Here is a 26,968-nt window from a genome sequence, read left to right as displayed (position 1 = left end):
TTTTAAGGTTTATACAATATGATATAAATATAGTCATTAAAATATGACTCTTCACATTCTTAGCCTATTTACCCGGTTCAAAAGACAACGAGATTAATCATTTGAGAGTAATAATAAAAACATAAACAAAAAATAACTATCGACAAACAAGCCTAATATAAAATCCAACATTAAGAGTTCGAAGTATATATATATAAATGTTAATTAACATTAATTTAACTCCTCAAGTTTAACTCTGGTATAAAAAGTGATTATTTATTTATTTTATTATTTATATATCTTCTCAATTTCTTAATTTAACTCACACCATATCCTCTCTTTCGTTATGGTCAAATCTCATGCTTTTGAGGTTGAGAGGTACTTATCTTGATTTGAGATCCAACTCCATTTATCATTCGTGACTTGTTTCATTGCAAAATTTTGCAATAGTAACAAATTTAGAATAGTTGTTTTTCATTTGATTCCCCCAAGCAAACTATGAAATCTTACTTGTAAGATATTTGTAATTATTAAAGGACAATTCAATTTACATATTTTATATTTAAATCATATTGATGTTTGTATAAATCCACTTGACCTATAAAGAATTTTGTTTCATAGAATTGACCAGTGTTTTATGAGGATAACTTTATTAAATTCCTAAAATTGAAATTTATCAATTCCAATACCCATCTTTATTTGGCTTAATAACCATGCTTCACATTGATCACTTTTTCCAGTTTCATGTATTTCCCCAAATAAAATTCCTCCTTTTGACTTGGCCAATAATTTTCATAACATTTTTACTGCCAAAGAGACATTTATTATTCCATTATCTCTACACTTTAAGAGAATTTTAAAAGGATAAGATTATCATATGCAATTAAAGATTGGCAAAAATACACACATGGTCTTCATTATGATAGCCCTTTCCACAGATTGAGGAGCTGGGAAAGAATGTTGATATTAAGGATGTAGGGTGGCTGTCTAGGTTTATGTGACAGATTGGTGTGATGACTAATATTTCAATAAATGAATGATTTTTTCCTTTTTCTAAAATGGCTATTAATGGAGTGATGTATATACAAAAATGTTCATTAAGTATATTTTGTAATAGAAATTATTGATATCATTTTTAGTGATTCCTAAAGCGGGTTCGGTTTAAGTTTATAAATCATAAAAAAAATTAAAAATGATTGGGGTTGATATTGAGAAATTAAAAGGGTATTTTAGTTAATAAATTGAATGATATAATCAATTATAAAGTGAATTATAAAGTGAATGAAATAATGTTTGATTATATTTTGAATTTTTAGAGAAAAAAACCCGAACCGGAGAAGGCTCTAAGGACATATATAAATGCAAATGTCTACTCGTTTCCTGTGACCTAAATTATCCTCGGCCACCGCGAAGAGAAAGTAGGAATTCGATATAGCGAGAGAGATAACGAGAGATTGTGCTCAACAATGGTTCGAATCCGACTGTTTTTGAGTTTCTCTATATGCGAATTTCATTTTATTGTCATTTTCTTTTGCTAATTGTTTTCTTGGATTTTGCAGCCGCCGCATGGATCGCGTGGGTCTCGGATGGATGCTGCCATGGATCAAATGGAGCCGTATGGGTTCACAAGGACCCAAGTTCGCAAAAGAGTGAATGAACTCTTATCTGTGAGTGCTCTTAAATTTTTCAAGTTTCTTATAAAGTTGCAAGTTGTATATATATTACTAGATTGATATATAACTTGTCATTCTTTTATACCTTTCTTTGTCCACCAATAGATTCTAGTGTTCATTTCCAAGATTTCAAACCCTAGCATCTTAAAAGAGAATAGCCTTGAATGTTTTACCCTTAAGTTGTATAGTTTATTCACCAAACTACTTTCCTTTTCCCTTTTGTTTTAAGTTACACAACAAATTTCATCAATTCACAAGTACATGTGACGGTGGCATATTTGTGATGAAATAATATATGAGACAAAAACAGTACTTCTCTAGAATAAGTTATGAATTAATATTATGAGTTAATAACAAGATATAATACAACAAAAATAAACATCAAAACCATCAAGAAGCAAAAACCATTTCTAGAGAACCAAATTGTGTGATCAAGATCAAGGCCTTCCCATCTAGGACCAGGACCAGGACCAGGACCAGGTCCGAATTTGAAAATATCCTGATACCCTGTGGTAGAGCATAAACGACTAGTTTGTTTAAATACGCTTCTCATATGACATGAAAACAAAATGATCTTCTTCATGATATTCATAGTATATATAGTTTTGTACAAATTGAATAATTATTTCTTTACCATTATGTTGTTACATGTACATTCTCCTGTTTTAGGACTAAGTTTAATGTTTTTGAACCCAATCCAATCTAATATATTTAAATTCAGATTAATGGTCATCAAATTAGACTTATTTTCTTTTTCAGTTTCCATTCACTCTTTTTTTCATGTAGCTAAATGATAACAATGGAATTCTTTACAGATTTATGGTGGACAAAAATATTGGACATTCATAGAAGATAACGGATACAAGGTACTGGTCGATTCCTTACTAGACGAACAAGAAGAATCGCCAGTAAGAAGCAACGTTGACGATGAAAAGGTATTGATATAGATCACCAAATTTTGTTTTTTCAATTGTTCTGCTATATAATAAACTTATAATAACATGAATTTTCAATTTGTTAAGTAGTGTTACATATAGAATTAATGAATTCTATATGTTTCCAATAATAGTTATTAAATGCAATTTTTGTTATGTTTTTAATCACTAATTTTTTTCATGTAGGATACCTATTCGTTGGAAGAAGGGGAGATTGACCCTAGAACTATTGGAGGAGAAAATGAAGATATAAACGAGGAAGATGCTCAAAGTCAAAACCAATTGGAAGAGGTGATGAATAGAAGCAACAATCATGGAAGAGGAAAACGACCACGTCTTCATGAAAATATCAACGAGGAAGCGAGTTTGCGTTTTGAGAATGACAAAAGGCGAGGAAAGCTTCTCTTGGGGAACACCATGTCTAGTGGAAGTAGTAGTTACAACGGGAAAGGAGAAAGGAAAAGAACACTTGATGAGAGTAACAATGGAGAAGGAGAAGTGAGGAATACCATGGATGAACTAAATAGAAGCAGAGGACAAGGTTCATGGGACCATCACCTGGTGAGTGAACGAGGAAGGAGAGAAAGAGAAATAGAAAGAGAAAGAAAATGGGGAGGAGGAAGAGAAAGAGAAAGACAAGGTTCATGGGACCACCACCTGGTGAGTGAACGAGGAAGGAGGGAAAGAGAAAGAGAAAGAGAAAGAAAATGGGGAGGAGGAAGAGGAGAATGGGGAGGAGGAAGAGGAAGAGAAAGACAAGGTTCATGGGACCACCACCTGGTGAGTGAACGAGGAAGGAGAGAAAGAGAAAGAGAAAGAAAATGGGGAGGAGGAAGAGGAGAATGGGGAGGAGGAAGAGGAAGAGGAAGAGAAAGACAAGGTTCATGGGACCACCACCTGGTGAGTGAACGAGGAAGGAGAGAAAGAGAAAGAAAATGGGGAGAAGGAAGACAAAGAGAAAGACAAGGTTCATGGGACCACCACCTGGTGAGTGAACGAGGAAGGAGGGAAAGAGAAAGAGAAAGAGAAAGAAAATGGGGAGGAGGAAGAGGAAGAGAAAGAGAAAGAGAAAGAGAACGAGGAGGAGGAAGACGAGGAGAAGGAAGAGAATGGCGAGGAAGAGGAAGCGGAGGAGGAGGAAGACGAGGAGAAAGAGAACAAGGCAGAGAAAGAGAAGAAGACATTAATCAATTAGGACAAGGATCCTGAGATCGTCATTTAATTAATGATAGTATTAACAACAACATTAATCAAGGACGACAAGGATCCTGGGATCACATAGACGTTAATGATACTAGTATTAACAGTAACACACGACAACCATTTGGAGGAAGAGAAAACCAACAACGAGAGGAAATTAGAAGGAACAATAACAATAACCAATGAACAAGGCATGCAGTGCAGTTGGTGTTTAATTATTTGTTTGCTGTAGTACTATTTTTCAAGTTTTCTATCTTTTTCTTGGTTTGATACTGCTTGGTTTTTAGAATGTACTTTGATGATGTTGTTATGGGGACCTTAGGGAAGTTTACTAAATACTTTAATCACATTTTAATATATATTTGTGTTATGATATTTCTGCTGGTTTAGATATATTTTATTCAAATGAGATTTTATATAAGCTATAACTTTTATATCACAGTGATGAATAATATGTTCAAATGATCATCCATGATTGGAATGCTTGTTCAACAACTTAGCTGCTGCTGCCTTGTGAAATTAGCCAAAATAGCTAGCTAGCTAGCTAGGTGATCTCCAAGATATATATATATATATTTCAGGTACAGATTGTTTGTACGTACCCTAAATTGTATAACAAGCACTAAGCAACGTACCCAATCAATTATATTATGGTTTTAACTACTATTAACAGGTCATAAAAAGTATCACTAAACCCTAACCTTAATCCCAAACAAGTCCAAACGGATGTAAAATATCGACGATTCTTTTGCTTTAAGGGGTTTTGATAGTTTCAACAAGATATTGGGCAATCTGCAAATCTTTGTCAATGTTGCGGTGTGCCCTTGAAGTTGACTTTTACGTACAATTTTACAACTTGATCCTAGAAATTAGGTCATAGCTGCAATATTAAAGCCAAAACATTTCCTCCAGTTTGCATCAGAAAGTGTGATGTTTGGTGAATAATAAAATGATCATGATGGAATGATGGAGGGAGAGGCATTAGGGCCGGCTCAATGCATTTGTATGGCCCCACTTTAGAGGTTTTTAAAAAAAAAAATTAAAATACATTTTTCTAAGATTTAAACACTAAATCTATAATCTCTATATCATTTTTTAAAATATTAAAAAAAACTAAACTGGGTTATCTATATATATATATAATGATGCTTAATTTTTAAAGTGTTCGGATTCCCGGGTCGAGAGCTGTGGTTAATTTGGATATATGTGAGAGTAAATGGATACTTGGATCGGATTTTGGGTTGACCCGCCCATAAACTTAAAACAATTAAAAATAAAATTAAAATTAAAAATGCTATAAGTATGGTTCGAACTTGCAACCTAACAAAACAAGTACAACCTTTTAACCAACTAGGCTAATAACACTATATATTTTAAATTCAACCCAAAATTTGATAAACGCGTGACATTTTAACAATATAAGTTCAGCTTTTTAACTACCTAATCTATATATATATAATGATGCTTAATTTTTAAAGTGTCCAGATTGTCGGGTCGAGAGCTGTGTTTAATTTGGATATATGTGAGAGTAAATGGATATTTGGGTCGGATTGTGGGTTGACCCGCCTATAAACTTAAAACGTTTAAAAATAAAATTAAAAATGTTATAGGTATGGTTCGAACTTGCAACCTAACAAAACAAGTACAACCTTTTAACTAACTAGGCTAATAACACTTTATATTTTAAATTCAACCTAAAATTTGATAAACGCCTGACATTTTAACAATATAAGTTCAACTTTTTAACGAACTAATCTATATATATATAATGATGCTTAATTTTTAAAGTGTCCGGATTGCCGGGTCGAGAGCTGTGGTTAATTTGGATATATGTGAGAGTAAATGGATACTTGGATCGGATTGTGGGTTGACCCGCCCATAAACTTAAAATGATTAAAAATAAAATTAAAAATGCTATAGGTATGGTTCGAACTTGCAACCTAACAAAACAAGTACAACCTTTTAACCAACTAGGCTAATAACACTTTATATTTTAAATTTAACCCAAAAGTTGATAAACGCGTGACATTTTAACAATATAAGTTCAACTTTTTAACTAACTAATCTATATATATATAATGATGCTTAATTTTAAAGTGTCCGGATTGCCGTGTCGAGAGCTGTGGTTAATTTGGATATATGTGAGAGTAAATGGATACTTGGGTCGGATTGTGGGTTGACCCGCCCATAAACTTAAAACGTTTAAAAATAAAATTAAAAATGTTATAGGTATGATTCGAACTTGCAACCTAACAAAACAAGTACAACCTTTTAACCAACTAGGCTAATAACACTTTATATTTTAAATTCAACCCAAAATTTGATAAACGCGTGACATTTTAACAATATAAGTTCAACTTTTTAACTAACTAATCTATATATATATATAATGATGCTTAATTTTTAAAGTGTCCGGATTTCCGGGTCGAGAGTTGTGGTTAATTTAGATATATGTGAGAGTAAATGGATACTTGGGTCGGATTGTGGGTTGACCCGCCCATAAACTTAAAACGGTTAAAAATAAAATTAAAAATACTATAGGTATGGTTTTGAACTTGTAACCTAACAAAACAAGTACAACCCTTTAACCAACTAGGCTAATAACACTTTATATTTTAAATTCAACCTAAAATTTGATAAACGCCTGACATTTTAACAATATAAGTTCAACTTTTTAACTAACTAATCTATATATATATATAATGATGCTTAAATTTTAAAGTGTCCGGATTGCCGGGTCGAGAGCTGTGGTTAATTTGGTTATATGTGAGAGTAAATGGATACTTGGGTCGGATTGTGGGTTGACCCGCCCATAAACTTAAAACGTTTAAAAATAAAATTAAAAATGCTATAGGTATGGTTCGAACTTACAACCTAACAAAACAAGTACAACCTTTTAACCAACTAGGCTAATAACACTTTATATTTTAAATTCAACCCAAAATTTGATAAACGCGTGACATTTTAACAATATAAGTTCAACTTTTTAACTAACTAATCTATATATATATAATGATGCTTAATTTTTAAAGTGTCCGGATTGCAGGGTCGAGAGTTGTGGTTAATTTGGATATATGTGAGAGTAAATGGATACTAGGGTCGGATTGTGGGTTGACCCGCCATACAAATTTTATCGTAATATTTTTTTCACGATTTTTTATATTATTACTCTCACTATCTCTTATAATAAATTATTTATTATAAAAGATAGCATATCTTAAAGTAAAGATTTTATCTCATGTAATTAGTAAACTATGTCCTACTTTCTTTGGCACTACCGTCCCTCACATTTTATTTATGTATAAAGTAAGATCAATTATGCTAGCATATATTTTATTCAATAGACCGACGTTTGAAACACATATTTCAAAAATGATTTTAAGAGTATTTCATAATTTCATTTTGACTTACACCGTTGTGTTGAATAATTTTTTCTTAAATGATTCATTTAATAAAATATCGTTTAAGCCAAACGTTTAAAACATAACATGAAAAAAAGTTAAGTATAAATTGAATACAGTGGAATAATTAATTGATTTGAAAATTATCAAAAAAAAGTAATAAGATCTCCCCACGATAAATTTTCGGATCTAATCTCCGAAATTATCATAATAATGATATTGTGAATAATCTTTAACGTCATACTTTGGTTGTTAAATGTTCTCCGATTTTTTCCAACCTGATAATTCACTAGAAATTTATAGGAATATGGACGAAGTCTCGCATTTTTAGTATAATGACTTTGTGTTGTATAAAATAATTTGGTATAAATTATGAACATTTTAAAATTAGTCATATTTTTTTCTTTCTAATGATAGTTAATTTTCATTTAATTTAAATAAAAATTACACATAATAAAAAACAACATCCCTAAAATCTGATAATCAAATGAGAATTTAATTAGAATATTATGAAATATAACAAATTTATAAAATTTAAAATATAACCAATAAGATCCAACAATTATACATAATTGAAGACAACTTCCAACTCATTTCAATTTAATAATGATAAATGATCAACTAAACCAAATATAATATAAAAATTAATCTGCCTTCTCCAGTTATAATCATACCTATTTATATGGCTCAATCTCTTTTCGACCTAAATTTCAACTGATATAACATTCCCGTAATATCTCACACGAGAAGACGTAAGCATAATATGTCATCTAACGTATATCGTAACCCAAACTTATCGGCGTGTTAGCCCCCATCGGCCACCACTAACCCTATCCTCACCCAACCCCTCCTACCACAATCATATCTTCACCCATCGTTTATACCACACCATTTTTCTCACTTTTTTTCCATTCACGCAAACTCACCTCTTGAACCTCCTATCACAAACTATTCCTCCATATATCAAACTTAAAAACCACCGAACTACATTTCCCCCTTTTTTCACCACACTATCCTTCAGTATTGAATCACCCAAAAGCAACTAGTTAAGTGCAGGCGACACGACCTGATATTAACAATTCTCAAAAAAGCACTAACGACTAATCTGAAGGGGAATTTGATATTATGATGAATTTCACAAATATGTTCACATTGAAGTCGTAGATAACAGATCGAATGCATCAAATACCCTAAAACAAATGTGTAAGGAATGAATTTGTAACTCGGATTACGATAGAGAAATCGCGATCCTTGTAGAGACAACTAACACGATTGTTACCACCCAAGCATCACCTGGAATTGTGATTCGGAAACTCAATCAACCCAATGTTATTTATGTCAAACAAGATAATCTCATGGAATGTGAGGGGTTTGAATAACTCTAGAGAATGAAGTTTTGTTTTCTCATTCATTAGCTCTTGTAATTGCAATATTATTGCTCTTTAAAAAACAATAGTCTCGAATTTCGAGGAAAACCTTCTTACCGGTTTAACTATAAGAAAAAATTTAAATGAGTGAATTTAAACGCTAATGGATATTCGGGCAAAATCCTTGTTCTTTGGAACACAAATCTCTTTCATGCGGAAAAAAACTATTTTTGAGGAATTTTCAATTATCCATTAAGTTCAAGTGCGTCACCAAATGGAACATATGGGCATATGGTGGTGTTTATGGCCCGATCGACTATAATAAGAAACCTACTTTTATCTAGGAGCTATATGATTTAGAAAATCAATGGTTCATACCTTAGTTTTTTTGTGGCAATTTCAACCTGGTTAGGGCGCCAAGCGAAAGAAAAAAACTCAAGTAGTTTCACAACGGAGATGGACTTGTTCAACATGTTCATTGACGACTCGTTTCTCATTTATCATATTCACGAGGGTGCCAAGCTTACAAGGAGAAGTGATAGCAATAATGAAAGTATGTTTTGCATCGATAGATTTCTTTACATCTCCAAATGAGAGAATCTTTACCACCCAACAAGCCAATATGTTAGAACAAGACGTTTTTCCAACCAAAAACCACTTTTTTTTTAATTGTGGTCAAACCTCCCAACTTAAACCACATTTCAGATTCGAAAACACTCTTCTCTCGGATTATAATTTTGTGTCGGATGTGGGGAAGTAGTGGGTGGATCACTCACCGGTTGTGGGGAGACCATCATTTATCACTTTTTAAACTTAAAAATCTCAATTTTTCATTAAAAAATGGAGGCAAGTCAACTTTGTCTCCCTTCGTTCTAACATTACTAATGTTTCACAAGATATTGATATCATTGACAAATTGGATGAAGAACGATATATGACTGAAGCTGAAACCACTAGTAAATACACCCTCATGGAAAAATTTGTCTTTTTTATAAATGAGAAAAAGATAATGCAAAACAAAAATCACGGTATAAATGGCTTAAATAGGTGGATTCTAATACAGATTTTCCCACAAATTTACAAACTATCGAAGAAAATATAATCAAATATTTATCCTTAAGGTGAACGAGATTATCAAACTCCATTCGTGATTATATTCTCTCTTTCTATGAGAGGCTTCTCATAGAGTCTGTTTACGAGAGATCAATTTTAGGAGGAACGACTTTAACAATATTAGCGAGCAACAAAAGTCCTCTATCGAGCAAGATTTCACTAAGGAAATTTAGGAAACTATTACAAGTTGTGATGGAGACAAAGCACCTGATTTGGATGCATACACAATCGCTTTCATTAAGGAAGACTATTTGAGCTCGTTCAAGCACTTTCATGCTACAACTTCTTTTAAGAAATGTTGAAATTTTAGTTTTATTGTCTTTGTTAGAAAGATTCAAGGGGCTAAGTAACTCAAACACTTCAAACATATTAGCCTTGTGACAAACTTTTATAAAATATTTGCGAAAACTTTAGCTAATATGCTCAAAGTTCTTTTGTCATAACTCATTTCTCCTAACCAGATGTCGTTCGTACAAAATAGACAAATCGCCGACACTTCTCTCATTGCAAATGAGTGCATTGACTCTATTATTAGAAGAAAGGGGATGAGATGTCTTTGTAAACTTGATATCGAAAAAACTTTTGATCACGTCAGTTGGGATTTTCTCTTTTCTCTTCTTAAGAAGTTGTGTTTTGGAGTGAAATGGAGGAGGTGGATCAAAACTTGTATTATTGAACCTAAGTTCTCAATTCTTATCAACGGTACGGTGTCTGAGTTTTTCAAGAGCTCGAGAGAGCTTATACAAGGATATCATTTATCACCCATCCTTTTCAAGGTGGATATGAAAGGTTTGTCAAAAACTATTTAAGAAAGTCATTTTTTTCATGGGAATTAATATAGGAACAACGAGAAGACCCAATACACACATCTCACTTACTTTTTTTGTTGATGACACTATTTACTTTACTAAACCTACAATATAAAATCTTCATTCTCTTCGGAAGATTCTTATTCTTTTTTAGGCATGCTCGAGGTTGAAAATCTGGAAAGAAATAAATATAAGAGTTTTTGAAGGAAAAAATTATGGATGCGAACTTCTCAAATGATTTATGTTACACGCGTTCGTTTCAATTCGAAAAAGAGGGACATGTACGAGATGTAAAATTTTTAATCTTATTGACATTTAAGATTCTTACGTGTTATTTTCTTATTTTCTTATTTTTTTTCTCTTTTATAACATTTGAACCCATCTCTTTTGAATCAAAGTAGACATTTTTTTCAAAAAAAATAAAAAATAAAAAATAAAAATCATAAAATTATGTTACATTAATAGAATATATGTTCAAAATAACCTCCCGTTATTACAATATTCTTTTTGCTATAAAGAATTCACATCTTTCTTTCTAATAAAATTGAACATTTATAAAAAATATTAAAAAAAAAATAACAACTATTTTAAATTTTATGATGTTTTCCACTTGAGAGAGTATTTACTTTAACTCCCATTTAAAAAATTCCACCAAATAAATTATAATTCTCCGAGTACGAAATCAATAGACCTAAATATTTTTTTTTTAGTCAAGGTCTTTTTTTATTTAAAGCTAACAAAAGGAAGGGGCAATAATAATACTCACTTAACATTCATTAATGCTTTATTTTGGCATGGTTCTCCTTAGGGTCAATTCTTTCGTACATGTTTTTTTTTTCAAATAAGATTTTTTTTGGTGCAGCTTGTTGGAATTATTTCCAATATTTGGGTACATATATTATTTAATAATTATATATTAGTTGTTATCATAATAAAGATTAAAGCCCAAATAAAGTGATCTATTAAAGTATAAAGGTTATGGGCTTATTTAGACATCTATAATAAGTATGTGGACATATTTGTGTAGAAGCAGAAATACCATTCATTATTTCGTTCATGGGCCGAATAATAAATGGGTATATTAGGGCTAGGTCCCCAACCCATATAGATAGCCTACCGATTTGTTTCTCTCATCGAACAATAAGGTTTATGTTCATCTCTCAAGAACACTAAAGAAGAAGGCTATCGATATAGGGTTGGAAGACTTAAACCCCACCCACATCTGACATTCCGATCCAGGTCCAGATCCAGAACAAGAAGATCCACATTCAGATTCAGGTCCAGATTCAAGATCAAGAGAAGATCAAGAAGAAGAGAATAACGAAGAACGACTTAATGAACCGTTCTGCATTCAAGATCTAGGTACGTTTCCGCAATTACAGTTTATCTCGATTTATCGACATAGAGTATACAGATTATAGACTTAAGGATTAAAGATTTAGACTTAAGAAACTAACAAGTGGTATCAGAGCCTCTCTATGTCGATTTATTGAGATTTAATAAGGATAAAGATAGATTGTTAAATTTGGTTAACAAGATTATGAATAACAATTAAATTTTCTGTATATTCACATTGAATAAACAAATAAGGAAATTGAATAAATTGAATTGAATGTTCATTTTAAGGATAAGGAAGTTGAACAGTTTTAATTTTGTTTTATTTTTGTTTCTCACTTACAGTTAGGGTCAAATAAGACTAAATATTATGTATAAAAATATATATATATATATATATATATATTTGATTTGAGGTTATATAATTGTTATTAATTAAAGAATATGAATAGACATTTATAAATGTTCTTGATCTAATATGTTTTTATTTACTGAATTATAAATAATAAATTATTTTGATGTATATGTTATAGTAAAGAATTAAAGACTCTAGACATCTAAACGGTTTTAGAATCATAAAGAATAAAGAAGATGGAAAAGATTTAATTATTAATTTGAAAATAATAATTCAAATTAATAACCTGAATTTAAGTTGATTTTTTTTTTAAAGAATTGATCAAATTAATATCTATTTATTATTAATTAGATAATTAAAGAGATATTAATAAATATATTATATATATTTCGGTTATATATATATATATATATATATATATATATATATATATATATATATATATATATATATATATATATATATATATATATATATATATATATATATATATATATTGAGTACGAATTAATTAAGGAAATTTGAATTTTAGAATAATAATTTATTATTATTCTAATTATATAAGTATGTAAGGAATTAAGGAATTCAGTTTTGGAATAATAATTAATTATTATAATTAATTTAAGGAATTAAAATAATAATAATAATATTTTAATTAGTTAAAGATTGAAGTAATATTTATTCCTTAAATAATTGTTTTTGTATTAATACATTTATATACAATTAAGAATAAATAAAATATAGAATGAAATTCTGGAATTTTAATATATACCTATAATATAGGTTATGATTTGAGAATTAAGTAAAGAAAAATAGTTATCATGTTTATAATATTTTATAAATATTGATTACATTATGTTTCTAATATATTTAATGAATTAGTATAAAAACGGATGAATACAGACTTAATTAATTAATGTATGGAATATATTCAGAAATTAAGAAAAAGTCAATTTATATAAATATATTCATAAATTAAGAAAAAACAAGAATAAAGAGATTATTATTTTATTAATAATAATAATTTATAATTAAAGAATAAATAAATATCAATAACTTATTTATCAAGAATTAAGTTGTTTATCAAGAATTAAGGAAATCAATTAACCTAATAATTGATAAATTTAGAATTTTGGGTAATCTGTGTAATTGATTATTTAATTGTTTATTATTATTATTATATTTGGATGAATAATCAATCATGTTATATTACACATTCGAATATATATACATATTTCGGTCTTTATGTATATATTGTGTTGATTGATATTAAGAAATAATTGAGTGATTAGTAAAATCATAATTATTTGTTTTGTGTAACACATATGGAATTTATGCAATTTTGATACATAAAACAATATTCAGATTTTCGGTATTAATAACACATTCAAAATTTGGTATAATTTCAGGCCCACTTAAATTTGTAATTATGCGGTTGTTAATCGGCCCAAAGGAAGATTAATAATTGGTCGGATTGCAAATTTAAATAATGTACAAATTATTAATTTATAGAACATATTTGTTTTATAAGATTAAGACGGTTGTGTTTGTAACTATGCGATTATTAATCGGACAAAAGAAAGTTTAATAATTGGTCGAGTTACACACTTAAAGTATGTACATAATTTATTAATTTATTAAATCAATTAATTGAAGCAACATCCTACCAAAGTAGGCTCTCTTGTGAAGGTTAATATGTTTTATAAATTAAGAAGGTAGTGTGTATGTATTTCATGCGGTTATTTAATCGGCCCAAAGGAAGATAAATAATTGGTCAGAATAACATTATGCACATGTGGTAATAAATATGTAACAATTATTCGGTGGGCCATGTGAATAATTGAAATATCCAAAGATAACCAATTATTTGACAGGACTTATTGTTAATATTTGATTACTACAAAAGAGTACCGTTTGCAAGTTAATATTTAATGTCCAAAGACTAAATATTAATATTGCGTTTGGTATCTTATGATGAGACGTACCATTATTTTGAATTTATGTGATTATTAAAATTTTGTGAGTATGGTTGTTCATTTGTTTTGTTATCTAATCAAGTTAACACTTCTGCTTATACAGATTATTTTTTTGTCAACATCTTAAGTTCATTTTATATGATATAATTTTTAAGACATATTTAGAATTTGTTTTATTTTTAAGAATTATATCTAAAATGGTTAAAATTGCTAAGGGTATTATTAGAATAAAGATTTCATAAATAATATATGTTTTATTTTGTTTCAAAAGTAATGCATTAAAGTCAGAGTTACAATAATGTATTCTCATGCATCTAATTTGGATTTTCTTATTTACACTTAAGTTAATTGATGTGAATTGTAGTTGTCTAAAGGGAGACATAGTCTCTATATGAACTCACATCAATTGTGTGTAAGAAAAATAAAAGATTGAAACAAAAATAACATAAATAGTGTTCACTTAGCAAATATCTTAATACATAATAAAGAAATGAAGTTGTAAGAATTGCAGATATTGCACTTATAAGAAAATTACTAAAGAAAGTTGTGCATAAAAGAATACATATTATAGTTTGTTTTGTTTGTTCTAAGAGTAATTTAACTTCAGTACTCATACACATTTGATGGTAACTTCAGTATTACTAAAGTAAATGTGTTGATGTACGGTTGAGTTAATTGTCAAAAGTCAATTGATGGTGAAAGAAACATCGGCGTGGGCATTGACAATTCATATTAAAGATGAAGAAATAAAGAACTACTTTAGATACTTTTTTATTTGGAAACAAACATTTATGGAATATCTTCATGTAATTGATTCATTTGGAAGGAAGAGTTAAGAATTACAACTTATATATGGAATAAAGATTCAACTAAAACAACTAGTAAATTCTTTTGGGGTTGTCCAGTTAAGGTCAGGCCTTATAGGTCTAAAGAAAATAAACTATACTAAAGAATTTATCAGATGTTAATTATTGGATATTCTAAAAGATCTAGAGACAAATTTAGTCTCATAAGTAATTCAAGATTAGCCTTGAAAATAAATATATACATAAGACTCCTTAAACAAGAGTCTAATGTATTCTCTAGATTATATGAATCAAGAAATTAAGAATATTTATGATGTTGGACAAATACTTGAAGGATCCTGGTTTGGATCATTAAGAAAGCAACCAAACAACTAATGTGATATTTTAAGAACAAAACATTACATACTCATATAGTGAAATCGAATCGGATAGAGATCATTTGGTATATTGATTCGAATTTTGTTGGATACTAAAACAGTCGAAAATTCGTGCCACATCATTTTAGTTTAAAGAATTAATTTTTGGAAGAGTGTTAAGTAGACACTCGAATTATTTCGACATGATGGCAGAATTTATTAGGTGTTTTGTGACATTCAATTAAAGAATTTGACTGCAAAATTTTGTCACGAGGTTGCAAATTATGGATGATATAGAAAGACCACTAAAGTTATTACGTGACAATAATTTGCAGTTCTTTTACTTTAATAGTAATATGAGTTTGACTAAGTCGAACTATTTGGAAAATAAAGAATTCAGAATGTTTATTTATCTATTAAGCATATTTGGACAAACTCTAAAATTACGGATCCGTTCTCTAAATATTTGTTATCCGAGGTCTTTCATGAACATATTGTTCATATGGATATTACATATTTAGATGATATACAGTTTTAGTGGGAGTTTGTATTGTGATGCTTGTATAGATACAATTTGGAATTTATGTGCACATTAAAGAATTAGTTTCTAAAGAAATTAAAGATTTAGTTTTTAAAGAAAATCAAGATTTTAAAGTTATTCAGATTGATCTCTATAAGGAATAAAGAAGGACCAGTTGGTATTAGACATGTTAAAGATCACACTACATGTTAATCCACACTACACACCCATGTTTAATCTATGTCATTTGATTGTATTGACATATGTGACTATTGAGGGTTTAGTTACGAATTAATGTAACAAAAACCGCTTTAATCATATGTTGTTATAATTGATGGACAAGATTGATATAGATGTATTTGTAATGATAACAATATTTTGAGCTCTTAAGGTTATAATATACAATTGAAGGAAATATTATATGACCCAAGTGGGAGATTGTTGGAATTATTTCCAATATTTGGGTACATATATTATTTAATAATTGTATATTAGTTGTTATCATAATAAAGATTAAAGCCCAAATAAAGTGATCTATTAAAGTATAAAGGTTATGGGCTTATTTAGACATCTATAATAAGTATGGGGACATATTTGTGTAGAAGCAGAAATACCATTCATTATTTCGTTGATGGGCCGAATAATAAATGGGTATATTAGGGCTAGGTCCCCAACCCATATAGATAGCCTACCGATTTGTTTCTCTCATCGAACAATAAGGTTTATGTTCATCTCTCAAGAACACTAAAGAAGAAGGCTATCGATATAGGGTTGGAAGACTTAAACCCCACCCACATCTGACATTCCGATCCAGGTCCAGATCCAGAACAAGAAGATCCACATTCAGATTCAGGTCCAGATTCAAGATCAAGAGAAGATCAAGAAGAAGAGAATAACGAAGAACGGCTTAATGAACCGTTCTGCATTCAAGATCCAGGTACGTTTCCGCAATTACAGTTTATCTCGATTTATCGACATAGAGTATACAGATTATAGACTTAAGGATTAAAGATTTAGACTAAAGAAACTAACACAGCTTACTAAGAGTTTGATTATTTATGATTAAATGACTAAGTTCAAAATGAACTGCGAAGGGGATTCGGCACATTAACGATGGTATAATCGCACCCGGTCAAAATTATTGTAAGGGGAATTCGAATCTTTGGGTCGATTCTGTATGGGGTAATGATATATTCTAATAGCTATTTTTTAATATTTTTAAATTTCTTGGAAGGGGAGGCCGTGACTTTGTGGGTTGTCAAACTAAGTTATATTTAATTAAAAAAAATTGTATTGAAAATTCGATTCATAGGTAAATCGTATTTGATAGGTTCAACACTTTGTCAAATTTTGTAACAATTAACTTTATGAAGCATAAGAAGTCACAAGTGTTTTGTTATAAATATTTTCGTGACTAAATTATAAATAATTTGTTAATTATAATTGGTTAAATACTCTTGGACCTAATTGGTCACACACAATCAAATAATCAATTTCAAGTTAAAACGAGAATGAATTTTGAATTTATTAATGAATGTTATAAATTATTCTTGATAAATAAATATTATAAATGAAATTATTTCAAATTAAAAATGATATTTAAATATAGATATATCATTTAGAAAAAGAAGTTTGTATAATATTTTATTTAATTAAAAATTCAATATTTGAGTTTTCTTTTATACAAGTGGATTTAGGTACATTGATCTTTTATCTCAAAAGCATTGATTCCTCACTTTAACTTTCTCATCTAGCTCTTTTAAACTATTATTTATTTCCTATTCCTAGTCTTCTTCAAGTCTTCTTTTATTTGATCGATCTCATGTTTACCATGAGACGACTCGGTTTGCTTTTCCTTCGAAGTCATCACATCGAAATGAAAAACCTTTTTCAAGTCCTCCTCAACACGATAGTTAGACTTTTCTCCGATATTTGAACTAGCGAAATTTCCATCCAAATTTACTCGACAATTTTTATTGAAGTGTCCAGTCTTACCGCACCTAAAACACCTAAGGGGCTTTTAGGGATATTGGAAGAATCCTGACATGTTTCTTCTTTCTTCGACTTTCCCTTTTTCCAGCTCGATTTCTTCACGAACAACGCACTGTTCGACTCCTCCTTTATACTCGTTCCAGCCATTTGTGCGGCCAACGACTCTTGAGATGACAAGAGATTTTCAAACTCCTTGAGTGAAGGTTGTTGAGCCCAACCTTGAATCGAGGTGATGAATGTTGTATATACTCGGGTCGAAGTCCTCGAACAATATGCTTCTTTGTTCGAGCCTCTAAAATTTTCTCATATGGGTTCAATAAAGAAATTTATGAGCATATGCTCTTTACTTTAAGAAAGAACTCCGAGACAGATCTGTTTTTCTTCGTAGTTGCCAATTCATTTTCAAGCATCTGGAGACGAGCCTCATTCTTCTTATTGAAAAGACAATCAAGCGTTTCCCAGATCTCACGAGCATATCTACAATTGATGATATGATCAAACAGATTATGGGAGATTGACCTCTTCAACGCAAATTATGCCTTCGCGTTGAATTTCTTCTACTTCTTCGATACTTTCGCATTTTTAGCGACATCCTTAAGAGCTACATCATCGTCTACGACGATATCCTACAAGTCTTCCCCGATCATGTATGATTCCATACAAGTTTTCTATATCTGGTAGTTTGACTGGTTGAACAACTCAAAACCAAGTCCAGCTACACGATCACCACTTTCCATATCGAATAACATCGATACCTTCTACACCAATGTAACCAAACCTTTAATACCATGTAACAAAATCACAAATAGGACTTCAATGATCAAATCGTGAAGAAACTTATTAGAAAGTGAATAAAGACTTCAGAGAATGAAACAAACTTGAAATGAAATTATGTCTATTGAACTTGTTGAAATAAGAACATGATTACAAAACTTATATAAAGTAAAATATAATAGACATTAAACTAAAAGACATTAAGAGTCTCATTTACTAGAGATAAGACCAAGAGACTTGGACAATCCAAGATACTCTTGAATAACAAAAAAACACATTAATTATTATTATTATTGCAATATTTCAACAAATGGAGTCTCGTAGAATACAATTGTTTTTTTTTTGTACCGAGTCATCGACAAGAATAACTTTGTAATTGTGTTTATAAAAATATTTTTCTCGATTTATATTATCATTGTAAAGTTGTAATTAGTGAGTACATTTATTTAATCAAAAAAAAATTAGTACAAGTATAATTAATTTAGCCCTCCAAAAAATTATCTCTTCGTCCGCCCCTGTATATAGGTACCAACTTTAAAACTTTATGATTTCTCATCATCCCACAACTACATGGGTCCGACTACAAAATTTGATCACAAATTTAATGTGAAAATCATTATCAACTATAAAAGTCGATAAAATAATTACCGACTATAAAACTCGACGTCGTTTGTTAAAATTGATGCAAACTTTTAAAGTCGATGCCAAATTTAAAGTCTAGAAAATAAATATCAACTATAAAATTTGATGTATTAAAGTTGAAAAAATAATTGACGACTATAAAAGTCGATAAAATAATTATCGATTGTAAAAGTCGATAAAATAATCATCGCTTGTAAAAGTCGATGTTGAATGTTAAAGGTCGAGAAAATAATTACCGAATGAAAAGTCGATGGGACCATGAGAGAATCCTAAATCCCTCACTGTCACTCGATTTGTCTAGAATCTCTCGTTATCAAATACATATAGATTGATGATCAACTTGCTAATATCATCACCACCGAATGATTTTACTCAAACTATTTTGTCTTGTTACGTAACAAACTCATAGTATGTACCCTTTTTTTTAGAGAGAATATATTAAAAGAAAAATAATTGGAGAATAGAATTTAAAAGAGAGAATGAACGAGAGAATGACGGGATAATATAATTGGCTAAAAAATAATAAAAATTTTCTCTCTACTCTCTCCTTACATATATATATATATTTTTTTTCGAGTCAATCATATATAGATTCACTCTCTTATTCCTTCCCACTGTCCTCATATCAAAAACTATAATATCATCAATATTAAAGAATAAACAATCAAAATTAATCACTAATCTCTTAAAAACTTTTAGTTTCTCTTTAATTAATTAAAAAACTTATTAAAAACTATAATATCATCAAAGACTTTTGAGAATTTTGATTTCATATAAACTAAAGAGGTCAGCATTAAATATTATTTACTTATAACACTTTGTTTTCTATTTTTTTCTCATATAAAAGTGTTTTTTTAAGGTTTATACAATATGTTATAAATATAGTCATTAAAACATGACTCTTCACATTCTTAGCATATATACCCGGTTCAAAACACAACAAGATTAATCATTTAAGAGTAATAATAAAAACATAAACAAAAATGATTATCAACCAGCAAGCCTAATATAAAATCCAACATTAACGAGTTCGAAGTATATATATATATATAAATGTTAATTATCAAGTAATAACATTAATTTAACTCCTCATGTTTAACTCTTGTATAAAAAGTGATTATTTATTTATTTTATTATTTATATATCTTCTCAATTTCTTAATTTAACTCACACCATATTCTCTCTTTCGTTATGGTCAAATCTCATGCTTTTGAGGTGGAGAGGTAATTATCTTTATTTGAGATCCAACTCCATTTATCATTCGTGACTTGTTTCATTGCAAAATTTCGCAATAGTAACAAATTTAGAATAGTTGTTTTTCATTTGTTTCCCCCAAGCAAACTATGAAATCTTACTTTTAAGATATTTGTAATTATTAAAGGACAATTCAATTTACATATTTTATATTTAAATCATATTGATGTTTGTATAAATCCACTTGACCTATAAAGAATTTTGTTTCATAGAATTGACCAGTGTTTTATGAGGATAACTTTATTAAATTTCTAATATTGAAATTTATCAATTCCAATACCCATCTTTATTTGGCTTAATAACCATGCTTCACATTGATCACTTTTTCCAGTTTCATGTATTTCCCCAAATAAAATTCCTCCTTTTGACTTGGCCAATAATTTTCATAACATTTTTACTGCCAAATAGACATTTATTATTCCATTATCTCTACACTTTAAGAGAATTTTAAAAGGATAAGATCATCATATGCAATTAAAGATTGGCAAAAATACACACATGGTCTTCATTATGATAGCCCTTTCCACAGATTGAGGAGCTGGGAAAGAATGTTGATATTAAGGATGTAGGGTGGCTGTCTAGGTTTATGTGACAGATTGGTGTGATGACTAATATTTCAATAAATGAATGATTTTTTCCTTTTTCTAAAATGGTTAATGGAGTGATGTATATACAAAAATGTTCATTAAGTATATTTTGTAATATATAAATTGTTGATATCATTTTTAGTGATTCCTAAAGCGGGTTCGGTTTAAGTTTATAAATCATAAAAAAAATAAAAATGATTGGGGTTGATTTTGAGAAATTAAAAGGTATTTTAGTTAATAAATTGAATGATATAATCAATTATAAAGTGAATTATAAAGTGAATGAAATAATGTTTGATTATATTTTGAATTTTTAGAGAAAAAAACCCGAACCGGAGAAGGCCCTAAGGACATATATAAATGCAAATGTCTACTCGTTTCCTGTGACCTAAATTATCCTCGGCCACCGCGAAGAGAAAGTAGGAATTCGATATAGCGAGAGAGATAACGAGAGATTGTGCTCAACAATGGTTTGAATCCGACTGTCTTTGAGTTTCTCTATATGCGAATTTCATTTTATTGTCATTTTCTTTTGCTAATTGTTTTCTTGGATTTTGCAGCCGCCGCGTGGATCGCGTGGGTCTCGGATGGATGCTGCCATGGATCAAATGGAGCCGTATGGGTTCACAAGGACCCAAGTTCGCAAAAGAGTGAATGAACTCTTATCTGTGAGTGCTCTTAAAATTTTTCAAGTTTCTTGTAAAGTTGCAAGTTGTATATATATTACTAGATTGGTATATAACTTGTCATTCTTTTATATCTTTCTTTGTCCACCAATAGACTCTAGTATTCATTTCCAAGATTTCAAACCCTAGCATCTTAAAAGAGAATAGCCTTGAATGTTTTACCCTTAAGTTGTATAGTTTATTCACCAAACTACTTTCCTTTTCCCTTTTGTTTTAAGTTACACAACAAATTTCATCAATTCACAAGTACATGTGACGGTGGCATATTTGTGATGAAATAATATATGAGACAAAAACAGTACTTCTCTAGAATAAGTTATGAATTAATATTATGAGTTAATAACAAGATATAATACAACAAAAATAAACATCAAAACCATCAAGAAGCAAAAACCATTTCTAGAGAACCAAATTGTGTGATCAAGATCAAGGCCTTCCCATCTAGGACCAGGACCAGGACCAGGACCAGGACCAGGTCCGAATTTGAAAATATCCTGATACCCTGTGGTAGAGCATAAACGACTAGTTTGTTTAAATACGCTTCTCATATGACATGAAAACAAAATGATCTTCTTCATGATATTCATAGTATATATAGTTTTGTACAAATTGAATAATTATTTCTTTACCATTATGTTGTTACATGTACATTCTCCTGTTTTAGGACTAAGTTTAATGTTTTTGAACCCAATCTAATATATTTAAATTCAGATTAATGGTCATCAAATTAGACTTATTTTCTTTTTCAGTTTCCATTCACTCTTTTTTTCATGTAGCTAAATGATAACAATGGAATTCTTTACAGATTTATGGTGGACAAAAATATTGGACATTCATAGAAGATAACGGATACAAGGTACTGGTCGATTCCTTACTAGACGAACAAGAAGAATCGCCAGTAAGAAGCAACGTTGACGATGAAAAGGTATTGATATAGATCACCAAATTTTGTTTTTTCAATTGTTCTGCTATATAATAAACTTATAATAACATGAATTTTCAATTTGTTAAGTAGTGTTACATATAGAATTAATGAATTCTATATGTTTCCAATAATAGTTATTAAATGCAATTTTTGTTATGTTTTTAATCACTAATTTTTTTCATGTAGGATACCTATTCGTTGGAAGAAGGGGAGATTGACCCTAGAACTATTGGAGGAGAAAATGAAGATATAAACGAGGAAGATGCTCAAAGTCAAAACCAATTGGAAGAGGTGATGAATAGAAGCAACAATCATGGAAGAGGAAAACGACCACGTCTTCATGAAAATATCAACGAGGAAGCGAGTTTGCGTTTTGAGAATGACAAAAGGCGAGGAAAGCTTCTCTTGGGGAACACCATGTCTAGTGGAAGTAGTAGTTACAACGGGAAAGGAGAAAGGAAAAGAACACTTGATGAGAGTAACAATGGAGAAGGAGAAGTGAGGAATACCATGGATGAACTAAATAGAAGCAGAGGACAAGGTTCATGGGACCATCACCTGGTGAGTGAACGAGGAAGGAGAGAAAGAGAAATAGAAAGAGAAAGAAAATGGGGAGGAGGAAGAGAAAGAGAAAGACAAGGTTCATGGGACCACCACCTGGTGAGTGAACGAGGAAGGAGGGAAAGAGAAAGAGAAAGAGAAAGAAAATGGGGAGGAGGAAGAGAAAGAGAAAGAGAAAGACAAGGTTCATGGGACCACCACCTGGTGAGTGAACGAGGAAGGAGAGAAAGAGAAAGAGAAAGAAAATGGGGAGAAGGAAGACAAAGAGAAAGACAAGGTTCATGGGATCACCACCTGGTGAGTGAACGAGGAAGGAGAGAAAGAGAAAGAGAAAGAGAAAGAAAATGGGGAGGAGGACGAGAACGAGGAGGAGGAAGACGAGGAGAAGGAAGAGAATGGCGAGGAAGAGGAAGCCGAGGAGGAGGAGGAAGACGAGGAGAAAGAGAACAAGGCAGAGAAAGAGAAGAAGACATTAATCAATTAGGACAAGGATCCTGGGATCGTCATTTAATTAATGATAGTATTAACAACAACATTAATCAAGGACGACAAGGATCCTGGGATCACATAGACGTTAATGATACTAGTATTAACAGTAACACACGACAACCATTTGGAGGAAGAGAAAACCAACAACGAGAGGAAATTAGAAGGAACAATAACAATAACCAATGAACAAGGCATGCAGTGCAGTTGGTGTTTAATTATTTGTTTGCTGTAGTACTATTTTTCAAGTTTTCTATCTTTTTCTTGGTTTGATACTGCTTGGTTTTTAGAATGTACTTTGATGATGTTGTTATGGGGACCTTAGGGAAGTTTACTAAATACTTTAATCACATTTTAATATATATTTGTGTTATGATATTTCTGCTGGTTTAGATATATTTTATTCAAATGAGATTTTATATAAGCTATAACTTTTATATCACAGTGATGAATAATATGTTCAAATGATCATCCATGATTGGAATGCTTGTTCAACAACTTAGCTGCTGCTGCCTTGTGAAATTAGCCAAAATAGCTAGCTAGCTAGCTAGGTGATCTCCAAGATATATATATATATATTTCAGGTACAGATTGTTTCAACAAGATATTGGGCAATCTGCAAATCTTTGTCAATGTTGCGGTGTGCCCTTGAAGTTGACTTTTACGTACAATTTTACAACTTGATCCTAGAAATTAGGTCATAGCTGCAATATTAAAGCCAAAACATTTCCTCCAGTTTGCATCAGAAAGTGTGATGTTTGGTGAATGATAAAATGATCATGATGGAATGATGGAGGGAGAGGCATTAGGGCCGGCTCAATGCATTTGTATGGCCCCACTTTAGAGGTTTTTTTTAAAAAAAAAAAAATTAAAATACATTTTTTTAAGATTTGAACACTAAATCTATAATCTCTATATCATTTTTTAAAATATTAAAAAAAACTAAATTAGGTTATTTTTTATAATTTTATATTAATCCATTATAATTTCTATATCATTTTTTTAAATATTAAAAAAATTAAAATAAATAAAAGTTGCATAAGTCCCTTAAATATATTTTCAAGACCGGCCCTGAGAGGCATACAACCCGATTGGACCTAGGAAGACGTTGTGATGAATGAATTTCAGAGGGCGGATCTGTTGTCATAGGGGCAGTTCCAATGTCTGTCCCTTTCTTGAAAACAGTTTAAAATCTTCTCTTTTATTCTCTATATAATTTTAAATTATTTTTTTGAAGAAAGGGACAGTCATTGGGACATGTCCTGGGACAACAGATCCGTCCCAGTTTCAGATAAGCCTCGTATTTGCACCATGCACTAATCTTTCTCAAGTTTTCTGAAGTGAGTAACTCCATGGGGGACAAGTATTGCAATGCCGATTCAGGTGTCAGACAACAAGAACTTCCAACATGGAACGGGAATATTTAGGAAAGGTGAGATTGTTGAAGATAATATTATCATTCCTCCGACATTGAATGGGAAGCTCGAAAGAAAAAGAAATGACATAATATTTCGATTTCTTCAAACTTTTGATTAATCTTATTACCTTCAAACATTACCCCGATTTTGAAATCTTTTATGATTGCCTTATCTTCTATGACTATTGTGGATTGACAAAGCAAGATTATGTATTTGGGGTCTCTCCTATGACTCTACAAGGAACATGTATTTGAAAGTTGAATCCTCAAGATTCTTATGCAGACATGGTTGAGGTTCATGAGTGTCATGCTTCATCAATTTTGAGTACACTAAACTTTATTAAATTCTAATATACTCTCACTATCTCTTATAATAAATTATTTATCATAAAAGATAGCATATCTTAAAGTAAAGATTTTATCTCATGTAATTAGTAAACTATGTCCTACTTTCTTTGGCACTACCGTCCCTCACATTTTATTTTATTTATGAATAAAGTAAGATCAATTATGCTAGCATATATTTTATTCAATAGACCGACGTTTGAAACACATATTTCAAAAATGATTTTAAGAGTATTTCATAATTTCATTTTGACTTACACCGTTGTGTTGAATAATTTTTTATAAATGATTCATTTAATAAAATATCATTTAAGCCCAACGTTTAAAGCATAACATGAAAAAAAGTTAAGTATAAATTGAATACAGTGGAATAATTAATTGATTTGAAAATTATCAAAAAGAGTAATAAGATCTCCACACGACAAGTTTTTCGGATCTAATCTCCGACATTATCATAATAATGACATTGTGAATATTCTTTAATGACATACTTTGGTTGTTAAATGTTCACCGATTTTTTCCAACTTTATAAATCACCAGAAATTTATAGGGATATGGATTAAGTTTCGCATTTTTAGTATAATGACTTTGTGTTGTATAAAATAATTTGGTATAAATTATGAACATTTCAAAATTAGTCATATTTTTTTCTTTATAATGATAGTTAATTTTCATTTAATTTAAATAAAAATTAATTTTCATTTAATTTAAATAAAAATTACAAATAATAAAAAACAACATCCCTAAAATCTGATAAACAAATGAGAATTTAATTAGAATATTATGAAATATAATAAATTTATAAAATTTAAAATATAACCAATAAGATCCAACAATTATACATAATTGAAGACAACTTCCAACTCATTTCAATTTAATAATGATAAATGATCAACTAAAGCAAATATAATATAAAACTCAATCTGCCTTCTCCTGATATAATCATACCTATTTATATGGCTCAATCTCTTTTCGATCTAAATTCCAACTGATATAACATTCCCATAATATCTTACACGAGAAGACGCAAGCATAATATGTCATCTAACATACATCGTAACCCAAACTCATCGGCGTATTAGCCCCCATCGGCCACCACTAACCCTATTCTCACCCAACCCCTCCTACCACAATCATATCTTCACCCATCATTTATACCACACCATTTTTCTCACTTTTTTTCCATTCACGCAAACTCACCTCTTGAACCTCCTATTACAAACTATTCCTCCATATATCAAATTTAAAAACCACCCAACTACATTTCCCCCTTTTTTCACCACACTACCCTTCAGTATTGAATCCCCCAAAAGTAACTAGTTAAGTGCAGGTGACACCACTTGATATTAACAATTCTCAAAAAAGCACTAACGACTAATCTGAAGGGAAATTTGATATTATGATGAATTTCACAAATATGTTCACATTGAAGTCGTAGATAGCAGATCGAATGCATCAAATACCCTAAAACAAA

At 30.3% G+C, this 26,968-nt stretch overlaps 1 protein-coding gene across 1 annotated transcript; it reads left to right on the top strand.

The window, feature by feature from the left end:
• The first annotated feature begins 1,037 nt into the window (after window positions 1-1,037).
• On the top strand, window positions 1,038-23,730 carry LOC124939047 (high mobility group nucleosome-binding domain-containing protein 5-like). The gene is made up of 8 exons (XM_047479562.1): window positions 1,038-1,052; window positions 1,539-1,646; window positions 2,468-2,587; window positions 2,774-3,148; window positions 21,635-21,742; window positions 22,566-22,685; window positions 22,872-23,246; window positions 23,557-23,730. Exons 1-8 carry the CDS (start codon window positions 1,038-1,040, stop codon window positions 23,728-23,730), a joined length of 1,395 nt encoding a protein of 464 aa, XP_047335518.1.
• The last annotated feature ends 3,238 nt before the right edge of the window (window positions 23,731-26,968 follow it).

This window comes from Impatiens glandulifera, chromosome 5 (genome assembly GCF_907164915.1).
Source record: "Impatiens glandulifera chromosome 5, dImpGla2.1, whole genome shotgun sequence".
Lineage (NCBI taxonomy): Eukaryota > Viridiplantae > Streptophyta > Magnoliopsida > Ericales > Balsaminaceae > Impatiens > Impatiens glandulifera.
The sequence above is the reverse complement of the archived record's forward strand: the minus strand, read 5'-3'. Positions and strand labels throughout refer to the sequence as shown.

What these genes read in the sequence shown, in the direction of transcription:
- LOC124939047 (XM_047479562.1), top strand. An exon ending in GAGTGAATGAACTCTTATCT is followed by an intron (nt 1,647 to 2,467) that starts GTGAGTGCTCTT and finishes AATTCTTTACAG; the next exon opens with ATTTATGGTGGACAAAAATA. An exon ending in GCAACGTTGACGATGAAAAG is followed by an intron (nt 2,588 to 2,773) that starts GTATTGATATAG and finishes TTTTTCATGTAG; the next exon opens with GATACCTATTCGTTGGAAGA.